Genomic DNA, 22,220 nt, shown 5'->3' with positions numbered 1-22,220 from the left:
CCATGGGCAGGGGACATTTTCCACTACCAGGTTGCTCCAAGCCCAGTCCAGCCTGACCTGGAACACTTGCAGAGATTATTGATACACAGAGCATTCTTGCACGTGGTATCAGTGCAATATTCAGTTTTTTAGATGCAGGAATTAAGAGACAAATTTTAACCCCAGATACCAGCTACAAATACATAAAATCCGACTTGCAAAATGACGTTAGGGACCTGAGGAATCAGCGTGGTGTGGGGGTGCTGCTGGAGTGGGGCACTCTGGGAGCTCCAGTGCCTTGGGAACCGCAGTAGGTTGGGAAAGGCTCCCTGGAGTGCCTGGCCCAAAGCTGGAACCAGGCCACAGACAGAGGCAGCAATGGAACATCTGCAGTGCTTGATCTCTGCAAATGTTCATCAAAGTCTGAGCAGGCAACAAGTTTCCTCTTGTTGTGCCCCTGGTTGGATCTCGCTCACAGACAGCACGCCACAAGCCTCATCTTCCCTCACCATCCTTCACTCCAGCAGCAGCTTTCCCGAGCCTCAGGCATCACAAGCTCTGACTCATTTACTTAATATTCCTGTAATGAAACTGCCCAGAGCTCTGGACCTATTCTCCTCTGAAACAATCATTCTCCTCCTTTTTTTTTCCACACCCTTCACTTTCTTCTCAGCTCCCGTCACAGTCCTAATCAGACTTCAGCTGAGCTCCCCTGAGCAGACTTTCCCTTCTATTCCCTGCCGGACCCCTCATGTCCTGATAGGCCAGGGAGGGTGTGAGTAGCAGTGGAGGGGGCAGGTGACCTTTAGAGCAAAGCCAGGAGGGCGAGAATCAAGCAGGAGTTTCTTCAGCCACAGTGCAGTGGGGAGAGAAGGATGGACATCCTGGTGTCCTCCCCACCCTGGGTTTGGAGCCGGACCCTGGCTAGCTGGAAGCTGCACTGATTCCAGGGCATCCTTCACTGTGGCAGGGGAGCTGGGACAAGCACAGGTGCTTCTTCCAGAAAGGATGGGAATGTCAGAAAAGGCTGAGAATGAGAAATCTCCCCCAGAGCTGTCTGTTCTGATTGGGTGGGCTGGAGGGCACTGGGATGAGCCAGGCCCAAGCCAGGGGCTGCCACCAGAATCAGCCAGACAGCAGCTGTGGAAATTCTTGCCTTGTTGAGGACCACGTTACCACCATAATTCAAAGATGACAAGGGGTTAGCATTCCTGGGGTCCTGATCTCTTGATTTCAGGACCTGAAATCCATGGTAGCAGCCCCAGACTGCTCAAGGGAAGCTGGCCAAGATGATTTTTCTCTTTTTGTGGAATCTGCATCTTCCAGGATCTACCTGAGACACCTCCCAGACATCTCCTGGAGTCTTTTCATATTTCCTCCAAGAAGCTGATGTCCCAGGTGCCTTCTCCCAGAGTCTTTTCATCTCTGATTTAGGCACTGGATATTCTGGGTAGCAATCCCAGACTCCTCCAAGGAAGTAATCTGAAATGATTTTTCTCCTTTCATGGAAACCTCATCTTCCAGGATGCACCAGGCATCTCCAGGAGTCTTTTCACATCTCCTCTTGGGAGCTGAGATCCCAGGTAGCAGCCCCATACTCCTCCCAGGAGGTACCCAAGGGGCTTTTCCTCTTCTGAAGGAAGGTATATGTTCTGGGATCCACCTGAGCCCCTTCTCAAGCATTTCCTGATGTCTTGGTCTGATTTCAGGGACTGAGATCCCACACTGCTCCAGGGAATCTTCCCAAAATGTTTTTGATCTTTTGGTAGTAGCTCTCTGTTCCAAGCTCCAGTTGAGACTCCTCAAATATCTGCAGGGAGGGGCAGAGCAGGGCCCAGGCTCAGCTCCGGGGGCCCAGCAGTGGCACCAGAGCAACGGGCAGGGACTGAGCCCAGCAACTGCCCCTGCACAGGAGGCACAACTTCTGCCCTGGGCAGTGCCCAGCCCTCGACAGGCTGCCCAGGGAGGGGCTGGAGTCTCCTCAGCGGGGATATTGCAGAGCCCTCTGGACACAATCCTGTGCCCTGTGCTCTGGGATGGCCCTGCCTGAGCAGGACTGGCACCAGTGACCCTCTGGGGTCCCTTCCAGCCTGAACCACTCTGGGAATCTGTGGGATAAAAGGGAACTGCAGCACACATCTGTTGGCAATGCTGAGGTGCAGGAACAGGGAGTTTCACCTCCTTCCTCCCTTCCCCAGGTCCACTGACTTTGCCTCCTCCCTGCTCAGATGCTGGCACTGAGTGCTGAGAGCAGCCCTTTGTGTATTTTACATGAATATCAGTAGTGGAAGCACTGCACGAGAGGCTGTGTGTTGTGGGAGCAGAGGGAGAAAGGAAACATCAGGGTAACCAGCACACCCATGGGTTTTCCTGGATGTGAGACACAAATGGTGCTGGAATGGATCTGCTGTAGTTGGACTGCTCAGGATGGCACAGCTGAGTCTGGAGATGCTGGTGAGCCTGTGGTATTACCTGTACTAGGACGCAGAGACTGGCAGGGGGAGTTCAAACCATTCTGCATTGTTGGTGTTTTGGTTTTTTTCTCTGTATTTGTTATTTTACTGGATCTAAAGGACTTTGAAGGACTTTGGTCCTCTTGGGAAGCAGATGGGGCTGGTCCAGAGCAAGGCTGGCTGCCCAAGGAATGATGTTTCTTCCTAGGGCTGGAAAACATGAAACTGTGGACATGGCTTCTCAAGCTCGGTGTTGGTAGGCAGATTCCTTGCTCCTAAGGAATGTGTCCTGTCCATCCTCAGGATGTCTTTTTATAAGGGTTGCTATGGCATCTGCAGAATGGCTGCATCCAGGGCAGAGGATTTGGTGGGGTATTGGTAAATATTAAATAGCAGATGGGTGGATGTTTCTGCCCAGATCTGGGGTTGTTGCGTGGAGGATTTCTTCCTCCTGAGCTGCTCTGAAGGATGCACAGGGTGGTTCTGAGCAGCAGGAGAGAAGGATTTGGGTTTGGGTGGATGATGGGGTTGCTGTAGAGCATGTGGTGTAGGTGGATAGGGAGGTGATGGGGCAGAGCTTTGGCTCTGGAGGAGAGAATTAGTGGGGTGAGGAGGACATGGTCTGTCCAGGGGTGCAAATGGGAGGAGCGGAACCATTTCCCATGCATGAGCTGGAGGCTGGTCCTGAGCAAGGCAAGGCAGGGGCTGGTGAGTGTTTGTGGAGCTGCACACAGAGCTCTCCTGCTCCCGCAGCCTGTACAGACAGGTCTGTGCTCCTCAAAGGAGGGATCGGATTCTTGCCCTCCGGGGGTTTCCAGCCAGCTCGCAGTTCAGAGGAGTCCTTTCTTTCTCCTGCTGTTCACGCCCTGCAAAGAATTTTCTATCAACAAAAGAAATTGTTTTATAATCAACTTGATGTTCATCCCCAGTCTTGGGCTATGAAAGGGGTTTTGAAGGACCAGGGAAATGAAGCCTGAAGGTTGTGGAAGCAGAGGACAGTAGACAGTGGCACAGCCCAGCTGGGATGGAGTGGAAGAATTTTGGGGACACTCCAGAGCGAGTGAAACTCTTGGGTGCATCTCTGGGAGTGGGATCAATTGGACAAAATGCAAAGCAAAGGAATAATCTGTGGGGGATCCCCTGTGTGTGCCATGGTAGGCTGAGAAGACTTCTATTGCTGCAACTTTTCTGGCTGGATTTAAAGTTTCTTGGGTGCTCCATGGCATGAAGGTCTTTGAAATGTTGATTGTAGCTCAGGTGGTACCTCAGCCAATATGACCATGTCAAACTCAGAAGGATTTTATTTGAACACTGTTACCATTCCGGGGAAAACCAGTCCTGTTAAACCCTATTTGATGGCAGCCCTGTCGTGAACCTTCTAGATCAGGCTGGGCAGAAGAACTGAATTTTTTGAATTATCTGACCACACCTCAGGCTTTTGGAAAGCAGCTGTTGTGTCCCTTTGCAGTACAGGTGTCCCTGCCTGGGTCTGCAGTTGTGGAGTCAAATTTTTAGGGAAAGATGGAAACATGGGCTGCCTCAGGAGCTGGACTCAGTTACCCGACTGATTTTCTTGGCTTCCATGAATTTGTCCAGAAGCCAGTGAGTTTAGAAAGAAATTTTTTGGTGCTTATGATAGGCAATTTTTAAATGTCAAAATTAAAAGTACTTTTTCTTAGTAAAAAAAAATCACCACCAAACCATCCCAAGCTGACTGTGCACAAAACTGCCCGAGCAGCTGAGCTGAATCCATGGCATCTTCTGGAAGATTTTTTAGGGCTTTTAAAGGAGCCCCATGTTAGTGTTGTATCCCCGAGGAAGGAGCTCGCGCTGACCAACACACCACAGCTTTTAAGCTATTTGTATCCAAATTGTTTGGTTACTTAATTCTAAAGGACTGCATCTCCATATTCGGAGGAATTGCTCTGAAAGTGTCCTGTGGCACTTGATTTACACCAACTAAATAACAGTGGGGTCAGTGGCCAGCTGGCCACTGTGCAGGAAACTGGATGACAACAAGAATTAATAGTTTTCCATGGAAGCTGGAGTGTCTGATGGCACTGGAAGCTGTGAGGATGGATCAGCCTCCAGGATATTAACCACGGAGATGGCTCTCAGCTTTTGCTGCCAGTGCTGATGGCCTGGGGAGAAGATGGCACGTGGATTCATCCTCCCCATTGCCCACCGAGCTGATGAGTTTGGCTGGGGATGAGGGAATTTGGTAACAGTTGTCCAGAAGCAACATCTCTACAGGTTTCCAAAGCATGAGAAACAGCCACCCCTGGACAGATCTCTGGGAAAAGCAGCAGTGTTTGGGAATTCCCCAGCTCCCAGTAGTAGAAGTGATTGATGGGAGCTGGGAGATTCTGTGGTTGCTACATGACCAGTGGTGTTTGGGCTGTCAGGCTGCCCACTCTGTGAGGGCAAAAATGATGAACAGCACTGTCGGAGAGCAGACGTGAGGGATTGATCACAGAGCTGGGAGGGAGCTCAGGCCAAGAAGACTGGGAAGGAGGGGCTGTGCTGCTCTCCATCTCGATTAGATTCAGCAAGGAAGGTCGCTTCCAGCCTATTTCTTGGTATTAGAGGAAGATTTGAATGCTCCTGCAGGAAAAGTGCCACCCCCACTATGCCACAGCAGTTTGTCCAAGTTGACCTCAGTGGTTTCCTGCCAAAAGTACCTGTGAACAATAATGACTTGTTAATGATTTATCCCTGTGTTCTCAAGTGCTGCACTGATTCCTAATACCACAGAAACCATTCGGGCAGGCTCTTAAGGTTTTGGCTACAATGGCTTTTTGTCCTTCCCCCTTGACGGGGATGCCAGTTGCATGAGGGAACCAAGGGCTCAGTGTACTGGGCGGTGTAAATGCACATTGTTCAGTGTGACTTTAGGGAATATTGGTGGGAAAAGCAACTGCATTGGATCAGGGGAGAAATCAACTGAGCTGTAACGAAGGATTGTCCCTTGCAGAGTTTGCAGAATCATAAGCAGACACCAGCAGGTTCCCCGTGGTGCCAGCAAGGCACAGCTGTACAGAGGGTGTGCTCTCTGCAAAGAGCTGCAAATCCATGTTGTGTGGACCTGGTGTGGCTCTGGACATGGGATCCAGCACAACAAGCTCTGTCCTTCCCTGGGAGATGGGCACCTGCCATGTTCCCAGACCATTGGGGCAAGACTATGGAGGTTTTACAGCATAGAGGGGTCAGATACCACACCAAAAAGCTCTTTCCTGTGCTTCCAGCATGGCTGTGCGATTAACCTGCCTCAGCCATCCTGCCTTGGGAGCGGGAGCACCACAAGATGAAAAGCAGCAGATAGAGAGGGAGAATCTGTGATTGCAACCACCTCCACCCTGCAGAACCAGGAGAAAAGGCAGTGGAGCCCAGGAATCAGGGTCTTCGTGAGTGGTCTCAAGGTGTTCATGGCTCATTTTACACAACAAAGTACAGTTTCAGTGCTGGGCAGCCAAAGCAGAAGCTTCAGGCAGTGCTTGACTCTCCCAGTGGTCTTTGTCTGGCAGGGGCCAGTGTCATTGTTAAGGAAAAAAGAGAAAAATGTGGAATTGGCAGGTGCCAATGGAGACTCCATCAGTCATGTCTCCTCCTCTGCAGGAACCAGGGATGAGAGCAGGAGACCTCCCTCCAGTAACCAGGAGGACTTTCTTCTTTCTGATCTTCTTTTAGTCTCAACTACTCTGGCTCCAGAAGTCCTCACTATCCCAGCACTCATCCTCCTCTCTTCCCTCTCACAGAGATCCAGGATGGCGAGGGCTGGATGCTCCAGTGGAGGTGATGTCACAGCTCACCTCCTTTCACTGCCCCAAACATGGGCTGTGAGTAGCTCCCTTCCTATTCCTTGGAGTAAAACAGCTGGTAGAGCTCAGTACTTTCAAAGGAATGTTTGATCAAATTATTGGGGTCCTTGAATGAAGACAGTGGGTAGAGCATCCACTGGATCTCACTCTGTTGAGCAGGGATGTTATTTCACTTCCTGCCCTGTTTGTCCTTCATCCTGCATGTTCACTGCTCTGTGCTGCTCTGGACAAGGCAGCAGAGATGCCTGAAAATGGAAATTTCTCCACATTTTTGGCCTCAGTCTCTTGAGTGCTGGGGCAAGACCTCTGTCATCCCTGTCCCTAAGAACCTCTACATGGAGACTCTGCCCTTTAGTGATGAATGCTGGAGTCTCCAGAGGCTTCCAACAGGCTGAAACTAAGGGAAGTGTTTCATGCTTACCTGCTTCAAGCTCCTTCCACTATGCCAGCTCAGCGCTTTGAACACCTGTGACACTGTGAAGCCACCTGGTGTCCCTGCCCGTGGCAGGGGGTGGAATGAGACAGTCTCCAAGGTCCCTTCCAACCCAAACCATTCTGGGATTCTGTGATCTTCGGTGGCTGGAGTCCCTCCGAGTGCAGCAAGGATGGTAACAGAGTTTACTCTTGGAAGTTTCCTGTGCAAATTATCTTCAGTCCGAGCAAGGATATTTTATTGACTTCTCTGAAATCCTTTGTTGAGATCAATTGCAGGGAATGTTGTGGAACAAGTATAAATGGGCTAAAAGGAAAAAGGTGTGTTTGTGAAATCCTTCAGGCTGTTCACCACCTTGCTCTGGGTACAACTCCCAGATCAGTTACTACAATAATGCTGGCATGGTATCCCAAGTGGAACATGAAGTGGAAAACCACTCTTTTGAGTGGTCTCCACTGGCTTGTGATAGTCGGGTTACAGATTGCCAGAGTCCCAGAATGGTCAGACTTGAAGGGGCCACTGTGGGTCACCTGATCCCACCTCCCTGCTCAGCAGGGTCATCCCAGAGCACGGGGCACAGAATTGTGTCCGGATGAGTCTGGAATAGCTCCACTCACTCCCTAGGCAGCCTGTTCAGGGCTCAGGCACTGCCCAGGGAAGAAGTTCTGCCCCATATTCAGGTGGAACTTCCTGGGCATCAGTTCCTGCCCAGGTCACTGGGTTATGTCAATTTGGGGTCTGACCTTTTGGGCCTGTGCTGAAATTCTTGTTTCTGCTCAGCATCTGAAGACATCAGTGAAAGAAATTTTCAAGCAATTTCCCTTTTTCTGTTTAAGCTGGTGCAGCCCAGGTGTTGTGTTGTGCGGCCTCAAGAAGAGCAGTGAGTGTAGGTTGGAAGTGCAGCAGGAGTGCGACCTAGGCACCCCATCTTTGGTGCCTCCTGCAGCAGCAGATGAGCTCAGCATCCCCAGGAGCCTGAAGCTGCATTCTTGGCATTCCTGCAGCTCCTTAGATGTCAGTGATGTCATCATAGCAGCCAGGGAATTGCAGATCCCAGAGGGCCTGAACTCATGTCTTAGCAAGTAAGCGTGGGAGGAACCAATTTCTGTTGTGTACTGCACTGTACCAGCAAGTTTCATTGAATCAAATCACAGCAAATGTATTTGCATCTACATTTCTGTCTTCTGTGAATACAACAATGTCCAACAAGAGAGACTCGTGTCCTCCACCAGCCACTTGCTCATCCATACTACAGAAAACTACATCTGAGCAATAAAACAGTGGGAAACCAGTGCAGAGCGAGATTGAAAGGCAAATAATTTATTCCTTTACCTGTTCAATCTTTGTCCTTGTGCCCAGGACCTGCTGACATAAAACATACTTCAAGACAGAACTGGCATGGAGGGAAGGCATCAGCCCTTCTCTAGAAAGCATCCCTTGGAAACTCCATCTCTTGTCAGCCTGTGAAAGAGACGTATTTGCTTTTTTTTGTTTGTTTTGTTTTTTTTTTTTTTTTTTTGTTTGTTTGTTTTTGTGCAGGACAAAATAGCTTGTTTTAGGAACACAGGAGCAAAATTTTAATTACAGTTTCATAGTTTTATCACCTGGCATTTTGTACCAAGAGCTTTGGGATGATGGCAAACCAGTACTGTGCAGGCTCTTGGTAGGCATGGGATGCATCAGTTCCTGTTGTTGGTGTAGCTGAGAGTTTGGAACTCTGGGATGGACTGAAGCAGCACTTTTTAAACAATGGTTTGGTGGTACCTTGAAGCCATGATGGCCCAGTCTGCACATGAACAACATTCAATAGCATTTCACAGCCTAAAGTTTTGATGGTCAGGGAGACTGATGGGCCATGAGACACATTTCTATCTGAAATGGAAATCTTAATATTTTTTTCTTGTTCTGTTTAGGAAGTTGCCTCTGACAGGACTTTGCAGGGCAGAGCATGGTGCAGAGAATAAATTCTGCTCTCGCTGAGTCTCCCCAGGTGGCTGTGGGTTCAGGACCGGGGGAAGGATGAACCCTTCTCTGCAGCTGCAAATTTCCTGCTCGGAAGCAGAGTTTGCTCTGCAGCCTCTGTGCTGCTTGAATGTGGCTCTGTGTTACTCAGCTGTAATTAGCGCAGCTTGCCAGTTCTTTATTTCATCCCTTCATTTCAACGGGATTTCCAGACCTGGTGCAATTTGCCCCAGAGAGCTGGGGCTTGTTTTTGAGCCCAAATCTAGCCAGACCTCATACCTACACCTGCATTTCTCCAGCTACAAATAACAATGGAAGTGATTTTATCTAATCTCCCACCACTTGGTTTGTTCTTGTCTTCACTCTTAGGCATGAGGGTATTGAAAATGCTTTTGGCAGGAGGAGCTTTAAGCTGTGTAACCACCAGCATTAATACAACCGCCTAAGCTATGTGTAAAGAACCAGGTATGGATGGCAGTGACCTCATGCAGGGAGGGAAATGTGGACAGCCAGAGCTCGTGGGTTTTGTGGTGTCCTCTATGAAGGCCTGGAAGGCAGCACAGCAAAGCCGTGGCCAGTGTCCTGCAGGGAAGGGCCCACCCACGTGTGGCCCTGGGCAAGGGGTGGGGGGCTTCAGGGAGCCCTCAGGCCTTCCTGTGTCTCTACGTGACTTGGCACCCGGATCCCAGGACACCTCTCCAGAGCAGATCTCTGTCTACCTTGGAGCACCCAAGGCCCCTCCTCTACACCAGCATTTCGGCGCTGTGCTTTGGAAGGACTCCAGGCCAGCAGTGAAGGGCTCTTTGATAGTATCTGACGGGCGGGTAAGAATTTTGGTCAGCAGCCAAGGTACACATTGCCTGTAATCGTTAACTCAGTCTGTAAACAGTTCAAACGGCACTGAAGAGGCCGTCAGTTATTACATTAGAGAGAAGCCTTTCATGTGCCCGCGCAGGAGCCGGAGCCGCGCAGCGCCGGCCCCTGCGGAGCAGCTCTGGCTGCAGGGCTGCAGCACGGCCTGGCCGTACAGCGGTGCTGTGCTGAGCGCCTGACCTTCAAACCCTCGGCGCTGCAGCAATAACTAAATCATTACTTTCCTTTTGTTCTGCACCTGGCTCGGCAGTGGAGCCCAGCGAGATGGAGGGGGAAGGGATCAGGCAACGCTCCCCCCGGCGCCAGCCGGGAAGGTTCAGCAGGGCTGGCTGCTCCACCCCAAACCGATCTCCTGCCGGCAGCTTTTCCCTGGGGTGACTCCTCCATTCCAAGCCCATCTCCTGCCTGCGGCGTTTCCCTGGTGAGAACCGCTCCATGTGCAATCCTAACATTTCGTCCGTGAACAGGTAAAACTTACCTGGACCGTTCCTGGTTTCTCCAGAAATGTCCACAGTGCTGGTTCAGCGCCATGCCAGAGTCCTGACATTTCCAGGCAACAATGCTGCTGAGTTTCATCTTTAGGAGAGTTTTAGAGAATTTGCCAGCCCACATCAACCTCTGGAGAGCCTCCATTCCAGGAGCCATTCAGCCCTCCTGGGGATGTGTGATGCTTCAGAAGAAGTTGTTGCTTAATTTGCCCCAAAAGGAATTTTCTTGTCAGTCTTTGCTGTTCTAGATCTGCTTTCTCCTTTCTAGAAGATCAAGAATGCACTTTCTGGCATCACTTGTCAAGGTTTTAACTTTGAAACTCACTGTAAAAAGCTGGTGGTTGAGGAAAAGTACCCAGTGCCTGCAGTAAAGCAATCTCAGCTCAGGTGAGTGTCTGTATATGGTCCATCGCTGCAGAGCTACTTTCAGGGTCAGAGCTGTCTCAGGTGCTTAATGGACCAGTTGTGGGAGTCCTCATGTGTTTGTGCCACCCCTGATCTGGTCCCAAGGGACCTCGATGCTTGGAGAGGTGAGAGAGCTGCCAGCACAGCTTGGGCTTTGCCAGTGCTTTGAGGGGTGTAGAGGGACAAGACTTGTTTGAGTTCTGTGGCACAGCTTTAAGCTCCCAGCCACTTGCCAGCACAGTACCGAGGGTCATGTCAAAGAGAGTCTTCAAGGACAGAGATGTTTCCAGAGTGGGGACAAGCTGGGCCCTCCAAGGTGTGTGAGGTGAGCAGGTCAGCGTGGGTTGGATGCTCTCCATGGGATTTGGGATCCAGGCTGCCTGCAGAGTGCTTGAGGCAGAGGAGCATGAGCTGTTCTCCCTTGCCTTCACTTTCATTGAGTGCTATGAGTCAGGGCTGACCAAACTCCCTTTGCCTTTGATACTCCAGCATGGATGTGTGGAGCAGACAGAGACAGTTTAACCAGGTGTTGTTATGGAATTTTGCCAGAGGTTTTCTTGTCAGTCCATACAGTCCTCATGGTGGCTGTGCCAACAGAAGTGACACTTGCTTCCCTCATGTGGGACTTCTCTGTCTGCAGGAGAGCAAACTTCAGCAGAGCTGTCGGTGAGGGGCATTTGAGAGTTTTCCCTAGCCCCATGGGAATAATTCAGGTTGGTAAACCCCTCCAGGACCATCAAATCCAGCCTATGCCCAATCCCCACCTTGTCACCAGCCCAGTGCACTGAGTGCCACATCCAGACCTTCCTTGGACACCTCCAAATCTCCCTGGGAAGCCCCTTCCAAGGCCTGACCACCCTTTTGAGGAAGAAATTGCTCCTCATGTCCAACCTGACCTTCCCCTGGAACAATTTGAGGTCATTTCCTCTTGTCCTGTCCCTTTTTACCTGGGAGCAGAGCCTGACCCCCACTTGGCTCTGAAGTCCTTTCAGGGAGTTGCAGAGAATGACAGAAAAGATCCAGACTTCACCTAAACTGTGTATTCCTGCACGTGTGATAATCAAATAAACATCCCTCTTGGGTTCAGCCCTGCTCTTTGTTGCTCATCAACTTGGTAACGAAAAGGAGAGGGAAACACAGTCATTTCTTGATTAGGGACTGATTTGTTGTATCAAACCCTCAGGCCCTGCTGACCCGTGACTTGGGCCAAAGGTAGTGAAGCTCATGAGTACAAGTAAGGGCACGAGCACGGGAGTATTGCACTGGCACTTTGTAGCTCCTTTGTCTCCTCTCCCACCTCTGGCCAGTCCTTCAGGGGACTTGGATGGTTGTCTGAGCTGTTCTCATGTTGAGGTAGGACCTGAGTCTCTCTAAGAATAATGCGCCTGTTATCTGTGAATGTGTTTGTCTGTGACTCATGTGGGTAAGGTGTGTTTGCTGTTATAACAGCTTTTGAAACTTTATGCAGGTAAATTAAAAAAGCCCCACATCCTCATGGCTGAGCTTCATGCCCAGGAGTCGTGGAAGTGGCAATCTTTCCTTGGGTCTCTTGAAACACTCTAGTGTTCTTTTCCAACCAGCCATTTCCATCTTCATGGCTAAAATCCACTTTATCTCCCTGCCCTGTCCCTCCTCATCCTCCCATGTCCTTTTCGCAGTGTCCCACAGCACTTTCCAGCTCTGCTGTTGCTGTGTTTCAGCCTCCTGGCAGCATCTCCTGTGCCTGTGGTAGTGTCCTGTCATTCCTGCTGCTGTCTCTGTGAGTAGAGTGGAATGGTCTTGGGGTAAGAGTGGTTTCTGTTCAGCTGGTAAAGCTGGAGAGTTGAGGTAAACTGGGAAGAGCCTTTCTAACAGCAATAAAGACATTCATGCAGTATTATTCACAGAGTCACAGAATCACTGAGGTTGGAATAGACCTTGAAGAGCATCAAGCCCGACTGTGACCAATCCCCACCTTGTTACCCAGCCCAGAGCACTGAGTGCCATTCCTTGGACACCTCCAGGGATGGGAGCTCCACCACTTCTATTGGACAGCCCCTTCCAATACCTGACATGAAGAAATTCTTACTTTTGTCCAACCTGAATCTCCTGGTGCACAAGAGAGCTGTTTTCTCTTGTCCTGTTATGTGTCTGGGAGAAGAGTCCGATCCCCACCTGACTCCAACCTCTTACAGGTTGAGCTTTGGGGCAGGCTGGGAGAGGAGGATCTGGTGACTGGGTTGTCCCAACAAGGCAGTGTTGCTGTCAGGAGCATTCTGTGGTGACTGAGAAATGCACATGGCCTGTTCCATCCCAGCTGTGCAAGGTCCCTGGAGGTGTCCCTGGTGCCAGCAGCTGGGGCAGTGCCCACGCTCTGACACCTCTGGGAGATGCACTGTGCAGGTGCACATCTAGCTTTTACAGCTGAGACATCTGCCCTGCTCCTTTGCACAGGAGTCCCGTCTCAGGTGCCCTATTTCCATCTCCTCATAGACCCAGCAGAGGATCTTGCCGAGTAATTATTACAGCCAGGCTAGTGCTGGCAGCAAAAATGGAGAGGGTGGTAGGAGAACACTTCCACTTGCCTTTTGAAACCTACAAAGGAATATAAACCTCACTTAGCTCAGAGGCTCACTGACAGAATTCTTGCAAGGAAGAGGTGTCTTGAGCCAGACGTATCCACAAATCCAGGAATATCCTGCCTCAGGAGCTCATGCTGGGTGACAGTGACTTGACACAGCTGGGTGAAGCCATCAGGGCAGTGGGCAGGGGGTGTCTCCCATGGATGCATGGATGTGGCACGACAATGTCCAAGATGCTCTGCGTCACCAAAGGTGCCATTGTGGTGCCATAGGCCCCTTGCTCATCCCCTCACTGCTGCTGTGGCTGTAGCTCATCTGTGAAGGAGCTTTTCCACAAGGCATTTCATCCACTATGGCTGTGGCACCAATGGCAAGTGGAGAATGGTCCTGGCATGAGCTTTGCTTCCGAGCAGGAAATTCTGCAGCTGCAGAGAAGGGTTCATCCTACCCCCGGTCCTGAACCCACAGCCACCTGGGGAGACTCAGTGAGAGCAGAATTCAATCTCTGCACCATGCTCTGCCCTGCAAAGTCCTGTCAGAGGCAACGTCCTAAACCAAACAAGAAAAAAATATTAAGATTTCCATTTCAGATAGAAATGTGTCTCATGGCCCATCAGTCTCCCTGACCATCAAAACTTTAGGCTGTGAAATGCTATTGAATGTTGTTCATGTGCAGACTGGGCCATCATGGCTTCAAGGTACCACCAGATGTGGCAGGGTAGGCCTTGCTGTCCTGGACAAAATCCTTGCACCCTTCTCCTGGCCTTGCATGAGTGAGCATTCCCTCAAGGTCTTGCATGGGATTCCACCTGCTGGAATACTAGTGAGAGGAAGGGAAGGAGAACTGGTGCTGGGACACAGCCAGAAATCACAGCACTGTCCCACAGATAAGGCAGCAGCTGGTTCCGCTGGTGTTCTGGGAGCAGATGCTCTCCTGGCTCTCTGGCACGACTGACCACGAATCCCAGCTGTATTCTGGAGTTTGGTTCCTAGGTGAAATATTCATGGCAAAAGTCTTCTGTAGTGGGGAGGAGAGTGCAGTCTGTGGTGCTGCCTGGTAAGTGCAGAGCCCAATGTGTGCAGTTCCCTTGCAGTCCCAAAATGTGCAGAGCACAGGCAAATCCCAGTGGATGCTCCTCTGCAGCCCCTTGACTGCAGCAGGCTGTGCCCGCCAGGCTGGTGTCCCCACCTCTGTTTAACAGCTCTTCCTGGTGTTTTGATCCGTGAATTCTTCATATTTTTAATGGGTGTCTGTAACTTTAACATATCCCACCTACACAAAGCTGAACAATTCTTGTTCACTTAATCACTTGTACAGAAGTCTCTGTTTAGGATGGAGTGAGCAGGAATCCTTGCAATAGTCACGATGTTGACACACTAAAGCTTTATCTATCTATTTGTTTTTTACAGTAATGCCTGTTTGCTTTTTGACTGGTTTGGGTAATTTTACAACAGTTTCCATAAAATTCACCACAGTGACTCCAAGCTCTTTCCTGTTCATTAACGGCTCACCTAGGGCTCATCCCTGTCTAAAATACCTGGATAAATGTATTCATATTTGCATTTTTTAATATCTTGTATCATTCCATCACTCAGTATAATGAGATCCTTTGCTAGGCAATTTTAATATTTACCAACTTGGATTTTTATGTGTTACTGAAGAACTTGGTCGTTTCACCATCCCTTCTCTTTTTCCATGTGGTTTGTGAATATTTGGACAACACAGTTTGCCTTAGGACTGTCCTGGTGAGTTCATTTTAAGGGTTACCCCGCTTTATTCTCTTTTTGGTTCTCAAGATCATAGAACCATGGAATGGTTTGGATTGGAAAGGACCTTTAAAGCCCATCTCATCCCAACCCCTGCCATGGGCAGGGACATGTCAGGGTGCTCCAAGCCCTGTCCAGCCTGGCCTTGGGCACTGCCAGGGATCCAGGGGCAGCCACAGCTTCTCTGGGCACCCTGTGCCAGGGCCTCACCACCCTCACAGGGAACAATTTCTTCCCAATATCCCATCTGTCCCTGCCCTCTGGTAGTGGGAAGCTATTCCCCTTTTTTCTGTTGCTCCCATGTCCAAAGTCCTTCTCCCTGGGCAGTACTGCACAATATTCCATCATCTTCCATTGCCTTGACCTTGCAGAAGAACAGGAGAGGAGACACCAGAGTCTGGTATTCATGGAACTGCCTTTAGTCCCACACTCACTGACTGCTTTGAGGAACCCTGTATCTCTGTGAACCATCCTTTTCCTTTTCCAAAGCTCTGTTAGTTCTTCCTTTCTCTTCATTAGCCTGTTTTTTTAACCTGGCTTTTCTTTTGGCAGGAAAGTCGGGATTATCAATCTGCCATTCCCTGTGCTGCTCTCTACTTCTTCAAACGTATTTTGATAACTGCTGCCTGCAGTTTTTTTCTGGGATTGTGGTCAGTGTAGTGAAGAGTTCAGTCCAGGATTTTTCTCAAGCCCTTTGGTGAGCACTCTCCTGTCCCGTTTTCTTCCTGTCTTTTCCATGCCAATCCTATGGGTTGGCTATAACATTTCTTTTGCCACTTAAGATCAGATCAAATTTTGATTCTTCCCCCATGAAGAAAGCGTGGGAACTGCTCCAAGTTCCCTTACAGAGAAAACAGAGGACTTTCTCTGAGTCCTTTTTCAGCCCTTGTCCTCAGGACTCCTTGGTGAACAGAAAGGTGAAGAGAAATGTTTAAAGGCTCCTTGGGGAGAAAAAAAATAAAGCACAAATAATCTCTTTTCTATGGGCATGGTTGATTCAGTGAGAATTAATAGGCTTAGGCTGGAGCAAAACCTGCTCTGCTGAAGCACTGGGATACACTTTCTGGTGTGGAGGAGATGGAAGTCCTGGAGTGGGTGAGGAGTCCCCCTTTTTGGAGGTCTTGAAAACAGGTTCAGCAAGTGTCTCTGACACTTGAATGTTTTAGGTCTGGCTGATCCTGCCTTCAGGCAGCAAAGTGGGCTCTCAGGGTCACCTTTTTTCCTCCTATTTTCTACATGGCGCTCTCAAGTGGGAATTGGGCACCTCTCCATGCCTGATGCCCCAGGACCTTTCCCCGTGTTTCTGCTGCTCAGTGCAACTTGTGAGTGATGCTGGGAGGCACAGGTTGGTGTGAAGGTAGTGGGACTGGTGGGAATAAAGTGGTAAAGATGTCAAGGAGTTTAAAAAGTGAAATTCAGTATTTTAGGATTGGCACTGTGGACAGAAAAGGTAGAAAATAAAAAGAAGCCATAAGGTAAGGAAAGAAGAAATCAAAAATGTGATAGCAAGAAGATAGGGATGAGGAGGAGCTCTGTGTCCTCTCTGAAGGTGTGACAGAAGGATGTGGTGACAGAGACAGATGGAGTGATAAAGCCAGGGGTCACAGGTTGACAGTGTCTTACCACGGCCAGGGCGTGGACAGAGCTGCAGAGCTGAATCACCCAAGTGAGTCTGAACCCTGCCAGCTGATCCCAGCCCACCACTGGGATCCTGGGAGCACAGGCCCAGGCAGGGATTGTCTCGTGAGAAAGATCTGGCAGAGCAGCGATGTGACTTCCACCAGGGAACCCCAGCTGGAACAGCACTGTGGGGTCCAGCATAATAACCCCTCAGGTCCCTCTGCTGACTCAAAGCCCCTGGGAGGGAGGAGTGCTGGAACAGGAGTGTGGTGGGATTTAGGCAGCATGTATGAAGCCTCTCTGATACCCCCTCTCTTCAGCAATGGGATTTTGTTGTCTCCTGGATCAGATAAGGGTCTGTAAGGAGCCATGGCTGTGGCAGCTGGTCCTGAAAAGGTGCCCAGCCCAGCAGAGAGGAGGATGTCCTGCCTGGGAGCCCATCTGTAGCCACAGACCCAGGAGGGAGCAGGGGATCTTGTCTATGCAGCCACAGACATGCATGGGACACAAGTCCTCTGCATTAAGAAGTCTCATAATGTTTTTCCACATCATCCTTAGATTATTTTTTGAGTCTGCTCTTGTCCTGTGAGCACCATGTGCAGCTGGGATCCCTCACTCGTAATGCCAAGGATGGGGCAGTGGGAATGCCGAGAAATGCTGTTGAAGGATGTAGAAAATAAGAGCCATGTCTTGCTGCTGTGCTGCTGGCGGAGGAGTTCCCAGCACAGCAACAAACAGGAGGAGCTGAGGGGAGGAGAGGGAGGAGATCTCTGGAGCAGAGATGAGTGGAATATGTGGCTGTGATGGATGGGGCCTGTGTCCCTGCCCCAGGAATGGCCCTGAGCATTGCAGGGTGTTGAGAAGGCTCCTGGGCTCAGCCTCCAACCTGATCCATGTCTGTGAGAGATGCAGCACGGAATAACAAGGGGCCACTACTCTGCCTGAGCTCCATGGACAGCTGCCCACGTGGGAAGGGTCTCGGGTGGAGGGACCAGCATTTCTCAGCAGGTCTTCTCCAGATTTATCAACTGGGTCTTTCTCCAGAGCAGCTGCCAGCATTTTCCATATGCTCCCCACGCACATTCGGAGCTGTAGTAGCTTGGCCCATTGCTCATATTTCTGGTGTTCACCATTAATCATGGAAATGGAATGGCCTGGGTTGGAATGGACCTTAAAGCTCATCTTGTTCCACCCCCTGCCATGGACAGGGACACCTTCCACTATCCCAGGGTGCTCCAAGCCCTGTGCAGCCTGGCCTTGGACACTTCAGGGATCCAGGGGCAGCCACAGCTTCTCTGGGCACCCTGTGCCAGGGCCTCTCACCCTAATGCTGGGATCAGGCCCAGGAATCCTGGACACAGAGAGGCTGCTCCAAGCTCAGCACATGGGACTGTCATTGTCTCGTGAGTGTCACAGCCAGGGATGGACGCAGCTCCAAGGTCCTTCCCAACTACCCCAGGCTCCAGGTGCAGCCCAGAGAAGGCTCGGGTGGGGTCCCTCTGAGCTGTTGGAGCTATCCTGAGACACGGTCTGCATTTCCTGTTTGGTGTTTTTCTGTGGCTGTGACAAGCACATATTAACCCAAAGCCATGATCACATATTGACCCAAGCTCCCAACCAGGCAAGCAGAGCACAAAGCGATGCCGTTCTGGGTGAATCCAGTGGGATCACGGGCACTTGTTGATGTTGGTCAAGGCAGTGCCTGTCAGTGCTCCAAGGGAGCAGGGGCTTTTTGGGAGCTTCCCACTGCTCCAAACCATAACCGTTCCGATTGCTTCCCTGAAAACCTGGATTTCTGGAGTTTGTGGTGCTCTGCCTGGTATAATTGCACTCTCTCTGATGTCCTGAAGTCTGAAATCTAAATTATAGCGTCCCAGAGGGATTTGGGTTGGAAGGGACCTTAAAGATCATTCAGTCATCCCCACTGCTATGGGCAGGGACACCTTCCACTAGACCTGTGTTTTGACAAAAGGATGCCAACTTTTGTTTTAAAATATTTCAAATTTCACTGAAATCCTTTGCTTTTACTTTGGTTTTAAGCAGTTTCAGACATGATTAGAAGTTGGATACAAACTCACAGCCACCAACATTTGCACTAGACGTTGGAACTAGTTGGTCTCCATGCTGTCATCTTAGGATTTGGTGATTTTAACTTACTTTCATGGTTTTGTTAGCACCTAGACTTGGTGCTACCAAAAGCAGCTCTGCGGCTTTCTGGGGCCTCCCTATTCTGCAGTGCTGGCTGCTTGTGGATGTAGAATTGGTGCTGGGTTGTATCACTGCACAGGCAGCAAAAAGCGCCCCTGTCACTGCCAGCAGCATTCCTGGCACTTTTCTAATGGGTATAACCCTGTGATTAAGGGGAATGTCTGCCAGCCACCTTCCTGGGAAGCCCAGTGTCAGGGGGGTCAGCGGGGTGCAACCAGAGGCCATAGAACTGTGGTCTCCAGCTCCACAGCATCCAGCCAGGCTCTGGGGGGACTGTGGTGGTTGGAGTGGCTGGGGTGACACCCAGCTTGGGCAGTGGCTGTTCTTCTGTGTCATTCAAACCCTCACTGGCTCAGGCAGGGCCATGGCATGTAGCAGTGCTGTGGTGACACCCAGCAACAGGGGCTCCTACGCCTCTGCGCAGGTCCAGAGGGTTTGCAGGGGGGGCTTGAGCCCCCCTTGCAGTGCTGAGCCCCAGGATCTGAGTTTCCACTTTCTTTTGTCCCTTAGTCCCACCCACTGTCCCTGTGCAACACCAGTGAGGATGAACACACAGAATCGGGATTCATCACCATCGTCAAGCTGGAACAGCCGGATCGGGATCCCAACCCCTGCCTGTCCCTGGCCAACAAGGTAAGTGCAAAAATGCCTGAAATGGCATCAGCCTAGGAAGTGAAACCTGTGGTGCAGCAAAGAAAAGGGCAGGAGGAAGCAGCAAGGTAGCTCTTTTCTAGAGCTGTTGAGAAGTGGAGAAAAGGACAAGGACAGAGCAGGGTCCTTGGCAGAAGTGGTCCTTGGCAGAAGGGGTCCTTTGGGAGAGATGGTGTGCCAGCCGTCCCAAACACCCATCCCTTGACCTTTTGGACTGCCTGACTTTGTAAAAAGTGTGGAGTTCTCCCTAGCCTGGCAGCTCTGGGATGCTCAGACCTTAGCCAACATCCCACAGTTTTGCTGCCCAGCAGCCCTGTGCCCCTCCTGTTTGACAGCCTCACATTGCTCCCTGGCCCTTGAGAGGATTTCTCTTTCTCCCTGTTCTCTGGCCTGTGGGAAAACATGGACACAGAAAACACCTTCCGCACCTCTGTTTCCAAAAATAATGCTGTAATGCTTCACTGGATGAGGCATGAGAAGAGTCAGTGCTGAGCAGTGAGATAAATGCTGACCAGCTGAACTAGTGGTGGGTCATGACTTGTTAACAGTTCGGGCCCTGGGAGGTCTCAGAGGTCTTTGGATCAGGGACCTCAGTGAAACAGCAGTTCTTGTGCCAAAAGCTGAGGTCACTGGTCCAAATCTATGGTAATAAGGAAGTCAGGTAGGAACAAGGGTCATTTTAAACCTTAAAATCTTTGTAACTCTGATTAGTTGGATGGATAAGGATGACATTGGCTTTTTCTTTTGATTGTCTCTCTACCAAATGTTGGGCTGTTTCATGCTTGTACAAGTGTTGTACAAGCATGAAAACCCCCTTGTTCAGCACTTCTTGGTGATTCTACCTTGTTGCCTTCTTCCTGCTGGTGGTGATGTGGTGGAGATGGGGACAAGGTCCTTTTCCATGTTCTCTGCAGCTTGGCTGAAGAAGGCAGGCAAAACCTGGACCCAGTTTTTGCTCCTGCACAGCAGGGATTTTTCACGGAGGCTGTGGCATCAAAAACAAGGAAAGGGATGTGATGGCATGGTGGATTTGTCACCCCTGGGCTGGTTCCCGCTGGCTGCACGGGCAGCCGGGCAGCAGTCCCTATCCCTTCCTAGGTTGCCCAACCCAAATTTGGGATGCTGCTGCTCTGGAGCTGGTACCAGCTGTTGGCATGAGCCAGCATGATGGAGCTGTCACCCTGCTGTCAGTTCCCCCACACCTGGAAAATGGCCTGGGCAGGTTGTGACAGACATGAGGAAAAGGGCTGGGCAGGTGCCTCCAGCTCTCCCATGTCCATCCAGATATGACCGTAACATGACAGTGGTGCCAGGATGCCCCAGGATGTTTAGTCAGTGCAGCTGCTGTGGAGGATGGTGAACAGGAGGACAGAGCAGCTGCAAAGGCCCATCTTCCATTTCAGAATCTTAAAAGGTTTCAAAACTTAGGCCGTGTTGGATGAGGCTTGGAGCAATCTGGTCTAGGTGGAAGGTGTCTCTGGCCATAACAGGGAGTGGAGTGAGATGAGCATTAAGGTCCCTTCCAGCCCAAACCATTCTGGGATTCTGGGGTTCTAACTCTTTCGCTAGTTTTGTCCTTCATCTTTGAGACTCTGATCACAGCACTGGAAGTACCAGTGTGTCACTGAGTCCAAGGATCATCTGAGAAAGGTTGGCACAAGGGGGACAGGACACGGTGTGCATTGCTGCACTCTGCTCATCCACCTTGATCCCTTCTCCAGGACCCCTAAACCCCCCAAAGCAAACAGATCTTCAGTTCACCTGGTAGACAGTTCACTGGCCATCAGTCATCACTGCTCTGTTACCAGAGCCAGGTCCAACACTGGATTTTGACATCCAGCTCTTCATGACAGCAGTCACCATCCTGCAGGTGTTCCTGCTCTAAAATCTCACCAAGGGAGGCTCACAGTTATTCTCCCACAAACTGGAGTAGTTTAGCCATGGAATAGAGCAGATTGTCCTTAGGCTGGCCACATCCCTGAGCCCTGCCTTATATCATGGATCTTCCACCCTCTGCAATTCCTGCCTGTCTGCTTCTCCGTTCTCCTGAAGACTCTGCCAAGCTCCCTCCCTCCAACATCATACAGATCGGAGAATCACAGTTGTTGGGACTGGACGGGACCTTAAAAGGTAATCTCATTCTAAGCTGCTGCCATGAGCAGGGATGCTGAGGTCTCTTCCTCAAAATCCCAGGATCTCCTCTGGAGCAGGGGTGTAGCTGTGGGATGTGGCTAGTGCTGACTGGAGCAGGAACCTTGTTTTCCTGGCAGCTGTGTCTTGGGGCAGAGCTTTACATGTGGAACTGCAGGGCTGTATCAGTGATGATAAAAATAGCCATGTGCAGAGTGTTATCACAACCTCTGCTTCAGCTGTCACCCAGCCAAGCCCTGCACACGGACAGCCCTGGCCAGCCCAGCACGAGGAGAACTCCATCAGCCACCTGAGGCACTTCCCTGCTTCCTCAGTTCTATCACTGCTTTAGCATCCAAAGCTAAAACCAGCTGGGAAGGCATTAGAGAAAAGGAAAGCATGGGAAGGACCTCTGGAATCAATTCGACGTGATTTATTTTTTTTTCTGATCATAATTTGTAAATTTTTGTGGAGGCTTTCTGGCTGACAGTCTGCTGAGATCTCCAAACTCATCCTGTAAATACCTATTTGCACCAGAAGAGTTTCAGTCCTCAAAGAGGGAGCTCAGCTGTGCCATGTGGCTGAAGAGATACAGCACAAAGATAGCAAACACTGAGAAAATTATTGTATCAAACAGGTTGTGAAAGGCTTGAGCAGAATCACAGAATATCTTGAGGTGGAAAGGAACCCCAAGGATCATCCAGTCCAACCTCTGGCCCTGCACAGACACCCCAACAATCCCATCCTGGGCATCCCTGGGAGCTCCTGGAGCTCTGGCAGCCTCAGGGCTGTGCCCATTCCCTGGGGAGCCTGGGCAGTGCCCAGCACCCTCTGCCCTCTTCCTCTCTGGGGGAAGAACCTTTCTCTGATAT

The 22,220-nt window shown here is 50.5% G+C and overlaps 1 protein-coding gene across 1 annotated transcript in view; it reads left to right on the top strand.

Moving 5' to 3' along the window:
* The window catches only part of RNF43 (ring finger protein 43), a 57,573-nt gene that overhangs the window by 19,285 nt on the left and 16,068 nt on the right, over positions 1-22,220 (top strand). Inside the window, exon 2 of the mRNA XM_066202110.1 lies at positions 19,078-19,200. Coding sequence (XP_066058207.1) covers positions 19,078-19,200 — 123 coding nt within the window. The remainder of the gene's footprint in view (positions 1-19,077; positions 19,201-22,220) is intronic.

This window comes from Chamaea fasciata, unplaced genomic scaffold (genome assembly GCF_029207755.1).
Source record: "Chamaea fasciata isolate MVZ Bird 193981 ecotype frontalis unplaced genomic scaffold, bChaFas1.0.hap1 SCAF_21, whole genome shotgun sequence".
Classification (NCBI taxonomy): domain Eukaryota; kingdom Metazoa; phylum Chordata; class Aves; order Passeriformes; family Sylviidae; genus Chamaea; species Chamaea fasciata.
This window is presented reverse-complemented; position numbering and strand designations above follow the sequence as displayed.